At 38.8% G+C, this 11,900-nt stretch overlaps 1 protein-coding gene across 1 annotated transcript; it reads right to left on the minus strand.

The window, feature by feature from the left end:
* Window positions 1-1,531: 1,531 nt before the first annotated feature.
* nod2 (nucleotide-binding oligomerization domain containing 2) lies at window positions 1,532-10,986 on the minus strand. The gene is made up of 10 exons (XM_065289552.2): window positions 9,791-10,986; window positions 9,458-9,602; window positions 5,047-6,820; window positions 4,394-4,477; window positions 4,214-4,297; window positions 4,012-4,095; window positions 3,778-3,861; window positions 3,048-3,131; window positions 2,890-2,973; window positions 1,532-2,371 (listed from the first exon to the last, which is right to left on the minus strand). Exons 1-10 carry the CDS (start codon window positions 10,268-10,270, stop codon window positions 2,299-2,301), a joined length of 2,976 nt encoding a protein of 991 aa, XP_065145624.1. The 5' UTR covers window positions 10,271-10,986; the 3' UTR covers window positions 1,532-2,298.
* Window positions 10,987-11,900: the final 914 nt, after the last annotated feature.

Below are 11,900 nucleotides of genomic sequence, written 5' to 3' on the forward strand. Positions count from 1 at the left end.
TCCACATTAAACCATGTATTTGTGATCTACAGGTAGGCCTTCGTGGCTCTAGTGTTGTGATGCTAATGAAATTAGCACAAAGCATTTTACTGAATAACTTGTCTGTTTGTGCTAAAGGTTTATTTTTTTTTAAGAATGCACAATATTTATCTTTTATAAATAATACTTTTGATAAGCAGAATACTTTATCGATGACGAAGATAAGTTAGTACAATAACTAAACGAAGACATTCACAGACCAAGTGAATGTCTGACTGCTTGGTTTTTCCCCAGCAGCAGGGGAATTCACAGAGTGAATTAAATCACACTCAGAGCTTCCTGTATGCACAACAATGATTCAAACACACCACTGCAGCATAGCTAATATCAGGAATGTAATGTGCACATTTTACTGGTATTGCACGTGTCATCACATTCGGTCTGAAACATTTGATGAGGTAGTGAATGAACATCCAGTTCTTCTTGTCTTAACATTTATGCATTGAGAAAACTCTCCATATTGTCCATTGATACACTGTAGTCCCCATGTTATTTGTATTCTGACCTACAAACATCAACCTCTCTTAATAATGCAGGGACTCTCCAGCTCCAAGCAACAGTGCTGATTATGGCATGTCTTTCATAGACATACATTAAAATGAGACAGTGATCTGTGAAGTGCCACAATGTGTATAACTCATCATGAATGGCCAGCATACATGTAGGCAACTATTATACACCTGTAATGCCCATGTTACAACAACACTGACATTGTCATGTTATGACAGTACACATAATGTTAATACTAAAAAGGTCATCGGTGTTAAACTTAAGTCCGGCATTCACCATCACAGAATGTAAAAGCTGAATGAATGGTTACAGCAGAGATGTACAGGCCTTGCACTAAATGACAATGGCGACACAGACTGATCTACTGCTCTGACAGCTCGGTTTAGACACAAAGTTGTCACTAAATAACGTGTTTACATGTATAATCCGTGGATTCTGATACACATACAGATTTAAAGCTGATACTGTAGCACATTCTCTGTAATGAAGGTAAACAGGTGACATCAGCCTGATCAAACTCTTCTTACCTGATGTTTAAATATCCCAGTATTTCCCTGTCCGTCTTATAGACGTACGTTACTGTAGATAAACAGTGAAAAGCGATTATTGTTGTAAAGATCTCGTGGCACTGTTAGCGATGACGGTGTTTATTTGACATTGTCGGGTGGGATGAGAGATGTATCCACTGTTCATGACTACCGGTTAAAGATGAGACAGCCTCTTGCTCCGTTTACTTTAAACCCACTGGAAATCATGCTGACAAGCGAGAGACCAAAAGAAATGCGAACAAATCCGATAATATTGACAGAGCCGACGGCGTTTGTTTCGTTTAAAATCGGGGCGCGAGTGTTATTTACAGTGTGTGATTGTATATGTGACTGTAAACCAAACGTGCTATGTTCTCAGAGAGCGTCCTGCTCTCGTATTGGCCAAAGAATGACAGACGGGGCTCTTATTGGTCGTTTTGATTGTCTTTTATTAAACCCCGCCCTGGGGTTTTCCACTAGTTAGGCTGAGGAGTTTCAAGAACTGGCTGTGTGACAGGTTGTACAGTGCAAATTGTACTCAACGCAAGTACATCTTAACGCATACAGCAATACTTAATTTTGTTTTAAATGTAACAGTAGTAACAGCAATTATTTAAAGAATAAAGAACATAAAGGAAAGGCATTTGAACAAACCCAAACTGACAGCTGCAAATGCTGCACCCCAAGTTACAGATCCTCAAATACACAATAAATATATACAATACAGAAATACAATTTAGCACTATAATTGCTAAATATCCTGTTGATGTTATGTATTATTTTTTCCCCTGTTAGAATTTCAGTGTGTTTGTAAGTGCACCTGAAACCAAAACAACTTACAGTGCATTAAATCTAAGGATTTTATCAGTGTGTTCCCTGGAGATCGAACCCATGACCTTTGCACTGCTAATGCAATACTCGGATTGAGTAATATTAACACATTGAAAATGTGAAAGTCTTTTTCGAGGCACAATGATAAAAGGGGATCCCAGCAATTCTTTAGCTTCCTTCGACTGTTCTTTCAACCCCCTGACTATATCGTGCAAACTGACCTAGTCCCCACTCCACTTCACAATTTACAAGACAGCGATTTTGACCAGCAAAGCCGCGGTACACTGCATACATGCGTCTACAAAATGTGTGTGAGGGAGTGTGGGAGTTTGCTAGTTAGGTCCAGTGCTGTGCACTAGATCTAGTAGTTGATGACAGAGGATTCTTGCCCTCAGAAGGTCAATCTGCTTTCTTGTTTACTCAGCTCCTCTTCTTCCTCTGGGGTCAGATTATTTCCCCTCAGCCTACAGGAGCACAAAGCAAAATCCTTTTTACATGAATAGTATTTAAAACACACACAAATGAATAGGCATGAATAAGCCTCTCTGCATCTGGCAGCGATGAACATGGTCGTAATCTAGCAATATTTCTAAGATGGAAGAATGTCGTTTTTGAGACCTTCTTAATATGAGCATCGAACATAAGTTCAGGGTCGAAAATAACGCCAAGATTGCTCACTTCAGAAGACCGGTTAACAAAGTCATTAACAGTAATCAGCTCTGAAATGTTAAGCTTGAGTAAAGATGTTGGTGTGCCGACAAAAAGAAGTTCTGTTTTTGCCTGGTTGAGCTTAAGAAAATTGTCATGCATCCAGGCTTTAATCTCATCCAAGCAGGGTTATATATCACCAGGGCTGGTAAAACATAGGCCTCTATACTTCTTCTTACATTCTTTTTGTTTAAGTCATTTTTACAATAACTACTAATTACTGTACTAATAAACTATTAAAACAGCGCTAAAACAGTGTAAAACATATTCTTACCAAATTTCCTTAACCCTAGAGTTTATTTTAAGTGCCTTTATCAGACACTCCACCCCTTCTCTGGTGATAGAGTTTTTGTTTAGCCTAAAAGAAATTAAGAGATGTTAATCTTAGGAACTTGTGAACATGCAAATAGGTGTACGAAGTACGGCACTCACCACAATTCCTCCATAGTTTTGCTCTGACTGACAAGTTCTGCAAGAGCGTTTGCACCTGCACTGCCCACTCCATTATCAACCAAACTGACACAAAAAAAAAAAAAACATGATCAGTACTCAAAACCTTTGCTGCATTTGCTATTGTAGTTTAAAAATGTCCCTAATTAAAGCTAAAAATCCATAATTTTTACCCATCTTTCTCTGTTTCAAACAAAAATGCAGGTTACTTTTAGCGTTTTTGTTGAGACCCTGTGACACCAAACTGTTATTGCCTGACTTTATAAACAAATTATAAATCGTTTTTATAAGGCTACACTGTTAAAAAAATTGCTTTAATTATGCAGCTGGTTGCCAGTAACTTACTGTAGAAGATTAAAAAGTTTCATGTTCATTTAACTTTAAACAAACTGTTGCCAGTAAATAACATAAATGTAAAATCTACAGTAAGCTACTGCCAGTAACACTGTAATTTCTACAGAAATTTTTTACAGTATACTGTTGTAAAGTAGGGTAAGAGAAGAAAGTTTAAAGCACAAAATGTTTATGTACTTATTTTTTCTTATAAGTTTAAAGCACAAAATGTTTATGTACTTATTTTTACTTATGTTCTTATTTTTTCCAAAAAATGTTACCGATTGCAACTTTAAGCATAAACGTTACAAGTTGGGTATTATTTATATTAATGTCTAGAAATTAGAATTAAAGTCATTACAGGACTATATAATATTACCTTAACCATATTAACGTTGTGTTGTTTTTCAAAGCATTTGCCAATGCTTCTGCCCCCCTGTCCCCTATGTGATTACCCCATAGCCTGGGAATAAATTAAAACACAATTTTAGGAAGAAAGTACAATTTCATTTCTATGTGACGATACGTTAGGAATGATGTCATACTGATAATTGCTACGGCACAATGCCTTTAGGCGCATACAGAAATGATTTGCTCTTATTATTGACCTCACCCCAGATATTGCAAAGACCGGTTAAAACTTAAGCCTTCTGCCAGTTGCTCTGCTCCCTTAGATGTGATGTTGTTGTTTCCAAGCCTACGCAGCAATTATATTTTTAATGTACAGATCAAATCAATTAAATAAAATGTGAAGTAACTTAAGAATGAGGGGAATCAGGGCTTGTACAGTAATAACCTTTTAAGCAAGCACTGACCTCAATGAGAGGAAGTTCTGCTTTGATTTCATCAGCAAAGCAAAGTACTGGGTGCAGGCATCTGTAAGCTTGTTGTTGAAAAGACTGTGGAGATATTGAAGTAGTAATGAATCCTGGTATTTTAAATACAACATTTGATCAAATAATGTAGGATCATCATTAAAAAGTTGATTTTCTCACGCTATTTTTTGAAAGTTTTCACAACAGACTCCCTTTTCCACAAGTTTTCGAATACCTTCATCTGTTATGTTATTGTTCCTTAAACTGTGGGATTCAGAAAAAACATATTAGAAGTATTTACTGATGAAAATGCTCATACAGTATTAAAGGTGACATAGAATGATTGAACGGAGTATTTATACTTGTTCTGTGATGTGACATGAAGACAAAAATTGTTTTTTTGGGGTCCGTAATGCCTTAGAAGCTTCCTAAAAACCTCTCTCAGATAGCTCTATTAGGGTGGGGGATTTTAAACAAGTGGTTTTGCACCTATTTGGCTCCCCCTACTGGCTTAACTTGCAATCTCATTACTGATTGGCTGACTTTGCGGCCACTCAAAAAATGTAGCCAATTATTTTAAAGTGGAGGGGCAGTGAGATGCCTGTGATGTCATAAGCATCAGTTTTTCAGATTGGGCCGTTTTCTGGCTGACATTTCTAAAAGAGGAATTTCTATGAGACTGAGATGTTTAGCATGTCTAGCACTTTTTGTATGTATGTGAATGTGGGTAGACTACCATTATTCAACAAAGACAAGGTAAAAATGGTTTTTCATTCTCTGTCCCCTTTAAACACTGTGAAACACAACCACACTGAGTTAACCTCTGTTCTTACTATAGTGAATGACAATTATTAAGACACGGAAGAAGCTGCTCCACGCCCACATCTCCCACACAATTGTTGTCCAATTGGAGCCCAACAGGATTCCGCAGATGCTTTAGCACATACGCCAATGCAGTGCATTCCACAGGTCCAATGTTACAGTAGGTGAGTTTTAGGTGTTCGACATCCAATTTAGCCATGGTATCTTGAGCAATGCTGTTGTCTTGCATTTCATAAATACACTTTATTAACCAAACAAAGCTTGGCATGGCGTGCATGCTCTTCTTTTCGCCCTCTACGGGACGAGGAATGGACTTGAAATGTCTCTGCATCGCTTTAGATATTGACTTAACAACCTGCTTGACTTTACGTTCACGCAAAGCTGCTGGACAGGAGTGTATTAGTAAATTGCGATGCTGCTGGGACAAAAGTCCTGACACAAACTGAGCTGTAATCTGGAGGTCTAGATTCTCTGCTGTGTGGGACTCTGTCTCATCTACTGAATGTTTAACACAGTGTCCCAGGCACTTTTGAGGCAAGGCTGATGGCTGCCTGTGCTGAGGCTGAAAGAGTTTGGGGATAGCGGAGCGATTATTGTTATGATTCAGAATGATGTACAGAGCAGCAAAGAAACACTGTAAGGTAATGTGCAAAAATTCGTAGCGTTTACAGTCTGTCACAGATAGGTCATTGCAGTAAATGAGAAAACCTATGTTGATATCGTGTTCTGTAAGACCACTTTTTTGCAGTTCATATCCTGAGAACACATAACAGGAGGCTTCCAATCCCTCTAAAGCTAGTTGTCCAAGTTTTACCACTGTGTCCAAGTGTTCCTCCAACCAGTCCTTTCTCAGAGCTCCTTGGGGCTGAGATGACTTCCGTTGAAAAAAATGCTGTAAAACCAGAAGGTATACATCGGTTATGGTCTGGGGAATGGCACCCTCAGCACCAAGAAGCTCCTGGTGGCACTTGGTCACAATCCAACAGAAGACTGGGATATGGCAAAGGCTTAGCAATGCTGTGTTACCCTGGAGGGACTCAATGACACGTTTAGCCATAGCAGGGTCACTGTACTGTTTCTTAACAAAGCAGTCGATGCCCACAGGAGAAAAGCCCTTCAAGTGCACCTCTTTTTTGAGGTAACGTTTCAGCGATGGGCCCACAGCCTGTGGCCTGCTGGCAACTACCTTCATAACGCCTTTCATTAGCGTACCCTGCAACAGGTTAAAAAGCAGTGTGGGAATGGGCACTGGCTGTGTGGGACAGCAGTGACGTTCTTCATCTGTGAAGCCCTGTTTAAACTCATCAAGCCCATCGAATGTAAAGAGGACCAAATGAGGGTGGTCTAGGATAAACTGAAAAACTTCATCCTGACTTCGATCAGGCCAGCAGCAATGCAGGAAAAGGAGCTCTTTTAGAGACAGCGTTCGCTGCTCTGCGTTTAGCTTCCGGCAACTGAAGGGGAACAGCAGGTAAATGTCAGTGAGCAAGGCCTCTCGCGCCCAAAGCAAGTGGAGGCGTTGAAGCAGCGTGCTTTTGCCACTACCTGCCTCCCCAGACAAGAGCGCAGTGTCAGCATCCTTATTAAGAATTCCCACAGGACCCACCACATCCTTCAGCTCTAATGTTGTAGTTTCCCCGGAGGAGTCCATCACTTCAAGAAGTCCATCTGTGTAAATGTCATCCAGGGAGAAACGTCCTGTCCCACCATAGGTGCTGAGGAAGTGGGACTGGGAAGCTACTGAGCTCCGCAGCTTCTTCTGATAGAGCAGAATTTCAGGAGAAGCTATCAAGATAAAGAGAAACTTTTATAGTCAGTTGTATATATCAAGGACATATTTGTAAATGTACTATATAAAAAAGAGTGTTTAAAGGGGACATATCATGAAAATCTGACTTTTTCCATGTTTAGGTGCTATAATTGGGTCCCCAGTGCTTGTATCAACATAGTAAATGTGAGACAAAACAACTCAGTAACTTAGTTTTGGTAAATCATTCTCTACAAGCATGTGAAAAAATAGGTCATTGAAATTTGGCTCCCCTTGTGATGTCAGGATAATACCGCTCCTTAATCTGCACTATCCAACCACGGCACTGCCATTTAGTACAGAGATCGGCTCATTTGGATTTAAAAAGGCACATTTCTGCTCACACCTCAGTACAAAGTGCCAATTTTAACATGCTATAATAAATAACTTATATGGTATTTTGAGCTAAAACTTCACATACGTACACTGGGCACACCAAAGATTTATTGGACATCTTAAAGGGATAGCAGAAGATTTTGTCTGAATTTTTGAAAATAATCATCCCTTCACTTTTTTTAAAAATGCACATGCACAACACTCTCCCTGCTCCCGAGAGGGAACCCCTATAAAACATGTGCCAAGAGAGAGCATGCACGAGAGAGAGCATGCATGAGCCTCGTTCTTCTCTTCACTCTATTTACAAGTTGCTGCTGGCATGGCTCATACATTGAGATGTTTATGGTGTCTGCATGGTTCGTGACTTGTACCAGGGCTAGCATTGCTAATCATAACTCACATTAACTTTTACTATCAGTGATTTTAAATGGATTTCGCCAAATAGCATGCCAAACTTTACCTGTCGAGTAGAAACTTCGCGACTAAGGCATCAGTGGGAAGCCAAACCTGTGCGAAAAATTCTCCCAAAAACACTCTGGTCTTGTTTCTTTCTTCAGAGGCCTTTCTCTTCTTGTCATACAATTCTAGGGGTGTCACGATTCTCCACATCCTCGATTCGATTACATTTTCAATTAGGGATGCTCCGATCGATCGGCCGATAATGCTTGCTATGTTTCTCAATGAATTACGGTGAAATGCCACTACATCCAAAAGCCAGGGGGCGCTCTCGTGCAGAAACTCAAAATGCGCTGTAGACGAAGAACAATACACACGCAGCCGTGATGACACGCAGCTCCATGAAATGGCTGAAGAATATATTTATATTGCTGTTCTTCAAATCTTTTCAGGTATTTTCATGATAATAAAGAATATGTTTAATAATTATGTTTGACGAGTGTTGCTTTTTCAAATGCATGTTATAAACGACTCAAACTAACAGTGATTTTAGATCGATAAGGACTAACTGATCAAAAGCCGTAGTACATGAAATAGCTGTAATAAGATCGGCTGTCCGATTCAGAAATGTGATCGGCCACGTATTATTAGTGGAGATCGGGACATCCTTATTTTCAATACTAAGGTCACAATTCGATTCTCAATTTTTTTTTACTTTTTTTAAAGATAAAAATGCTATGCCGTTATTATTTATTATTATTATTATAGTTTCACATTATAATGCAAATTGCGTGCTTTTCCTTGCATGGGGGTTTGTGGGTTTCACTTTAAGCTTGTAGGATTCCTTCTTGCACGCACATGGACTTAATGTGCGCGTCTTGGACTCTGGATCTGAAATAAATCCAGCGCGTCATAAGCAGCTGCGCTTCTCTCTGTCTTAAGTTGCATGCGCTCTCGCATCTGTCTGAAGTCTAAACATAAACTAAAGTAGTAATCCTTACGTATTTGTTCAGTTTTATGCGTTTCATGCGAGCTGAGGCAAACTATCCCTTTTGTTTAAAATATAAACTGCTACATCTTGGCGCCTCTCTCACTCTCGCCCATGTGCAGAGAGCTGCGCTCTGTCCGAAGTCAGATCACTAGGTAGTAATCCTGATTATGATATGCATTTCAAGGAGTTGTAGCAATACATCCCTCGTGTTTAAAATATAAATCTCTGAGAGTTTTTTTCCCACGCTTGGCAAGCCGAGCGGACGTGACATGGGGGCATGACAGCATCGCCGATCCCATTTTTTTATTCGAAGTTTGAGGGTGTGACTTAATTTCGATCGATTTCAATTTTAAATTGAACCTAGGGACAAGCACGTACAACGGCCTTACGTAAACATATCATCAGAATGATTGACAACTGGTATGACTAATAGTCTTGATGATCCACCAGAAAAAGAAAATCTTTCGCCATACCTTTAAAAAAAGTCTTGTGAAATGAATAGTGTGACCATACGTGCCATTCCTCCCGGACGCGTCCTGGCCAGGATTTCGGGTGCGTCTTCCGGAAGTCGTATTTGTCGACCACATACGTCATAGAGGATCATTATTATAATTACAGAAAAGCAACTGTTACATTTTAAGAATGAAACTACGATTGTATGTCTTATGTTTTTAACTGAATGGCGTATGCGGTCAACAAATACAACTTCAGGAAGACGCACCAAAATCCTTGCCAGGACGCGTCCGGGAAGAATGGTATGTATGGTCACCCTACCTATGAACAGTAATCTTTTCCATTCATGATTATTTTAGGTTGTCAGACAGTAGTAACATATAGTCTCATGATAGATTGTTATTACAGTGAGCGAAACCAAAACAGCCTGTTAACACACCTGAGAAATTTTTCATTCTGTCAAGGCGTTGATGTTTCTCAACTTCAGGATTTGGTTTGGTTGGCTCTGTTTGATCTAGATACTGTAGTAATGTCCTTGCGGCTTTTTCCCCTTTGAACCTCACTTGGTCGAGTAGTCTCCGAACCTACCAAAATACAATAACAAAGAATTTGTTCCATTTAATTTAAACAAATTTCTTTAGCATTTGAATGAAATGGTCAGTGACAATGTTCTGTTAAATTTATTGAAAGGGCACTTACTCAATATTCTTAACAATATGATAAATCACAGTATGTCATAATAAGAAAAAGAAAAATAACATGTTTACATTACCTGTTGTGAGGGTGTGTATACAGGTAGTTGCACCCCATCACAGTCTTTGATGGTGAAGCAGCCACTTTTCACCAAAACATTCAGTGCCCCATCAATATTATCTCGGAGCCTTCTTACTAACTCTGGTCTGTCAGTCATTAATGCCGAAGCTGCAGAGCCAGCTGTTTTCTTTTCAAAAACAGCACATTCTTTCCCAAAACACAGTTCAGCCTTTTGCTCCTCAGGTAAGACCTGCTTGAAAGCTGACAACAGAAGGCCGCAAGCATCTTCACCTTTCTCATAGACCACATCTAGAAGATGCCTGGCATTTGAACTTAGAGGTTTTTCAGTGACTCGTATGCTCAGGTAATCCTCCCAGACCAGAACCTCCCAGGCCAGTAGCAGGTCCAGAACACAGTCCAGAGGTTCAGCACTGCCTCCAGCATACAGGGCTTCCAGAAGCAATGGTCTCTGTTTCACGATCAGCTGTTGGGAGCTCATACTTAAACTGATTTTTTTTTCAGAGCAACCAGGTAAAATCAGAATGAAGTAGAACCATTTAGCTATACCATTTATGTATGTCCTGTAATCGATTAGTAATCCTTAATCACTGTCAACCGTTAAAAATCATAACATCTCCATGCTCGTTTCCTCTTTGTTGCCCAAATAAAAATACGTAGAGAGTTTCCGCCCTTATATATTTTTCCAAAATTATACGCACTTGATATCGCTTAGAAATGTCCTCTGCATCGCATATCTATATTGCTGAATTAAAACCTTTTTATAATACGTAAGTTTTGCTAAAATGTCCGTGAATCAATGCGCTCAGCCGACGTCAGTCAATATAAAACATAACGTTACTCCAGATGCGCGAAGTAGCCAGAAAACCTCTTGCCTTCATTACCATAAAGGTTGTAAAATTTGTGTTGTATTTACAGTATAAGTATCACCATAACATACTCGAGTTTCACTTATGACATGGTATCATATCTGAAACTCGAGGAGGATCTGTGTGACCCAAACACGCGAATAGAAATGTCTCAGATACGACTACTCCGTTTAACGTTACTCCGATGTCTAATTGCGAGTCTCCTTATTTTACCTTAAACCCGAAAACACCGCCAACACATAATCATCTATAGCCACTTCTTCAGCATACTGGCCCGTCCCAACAGAAAGTGAAAGAAACTGGGAAGTAGCGTCATTAACGTTAAAACACACTAACGTTATGTTAGCTGGCTTGTGAGTTTTACACCGGTCTCAGTCTAAATGTTAGACAATTCTGAAACGAGTGACTTACATCACCTACATGTGTGTATTAAAAAAGAAACAATTTAACAAAACCTTGAATTAACAAATATTTTACGGTCTGGTGGCACAGATTTTGTTTAAAAAGTATATAGAATAATAGTTCATTTCGTTTATTTATAGTATATTTAAAAACAAGCTCTGTAATGTAAAAGTAAAATAATAAAAATCCAATGAAATGAGACTTGCTAAGACTTTTCACTATGGTAAAATAGGCTGCAGGTGCACATTTTAAACACAGGAGGGAACTCTAGCATCATGTCAAATGTGTTGCTTTGTCACAGCATTCCATGTATCCTATGTAATTTGCATTATAGCAGGTGTGATAGAAAATAGGCTACATAACCCCCTATGCTATAGTACATATCTTATTTTAATATATTTTTAATTTAGTCTTTTTTTCTTGAATTTAAAAGGAAGAAGAAACTTAAATCCAATGAAAATGCAAAAAAAAAAATCTAGTCTATTTTGCTGCTTAATTCTTTTAGCACGTGTCACATGGCATATTTTTCAACTAAATGTACGTTTTCAGTCGTTTTCGTCGAGATGATTTCCTACACAAAAAAATCTGTGTCACTATTATTATGTAAAGAAATTTTGGAAACCACATTATATATCAACATTACATATCAACACTTGTTAGTAAATTACAAAAAAAACTGGATGTTGCCTTGAGGCAACATTGTACCATAAATGAATCACATAAGGCATATCAGGCATACTATAGGTTGGAATACAAGTATATTTTATTCGTAGAGAAAAGAGATATCTAAATCTATTTGCATTTTTGCATGCCTTTTAATACATTTGTAAGATTGTAATC

The sequence above is a fragment of the Paramisgurnus dabryanus genome, chromosome 2, assembly GCF_030506205.2.
Source record: "Paramisgurnus dabryanus chromosome 2, PD_genome_1.1, whole genome shotgun sequence".
NCBI lineage: Eukaryota > Metazoa > Chordata > Actinopteri > Cypriniformes > Cobitidae > Paramisgurnus > Paramisgurnus dabryanus.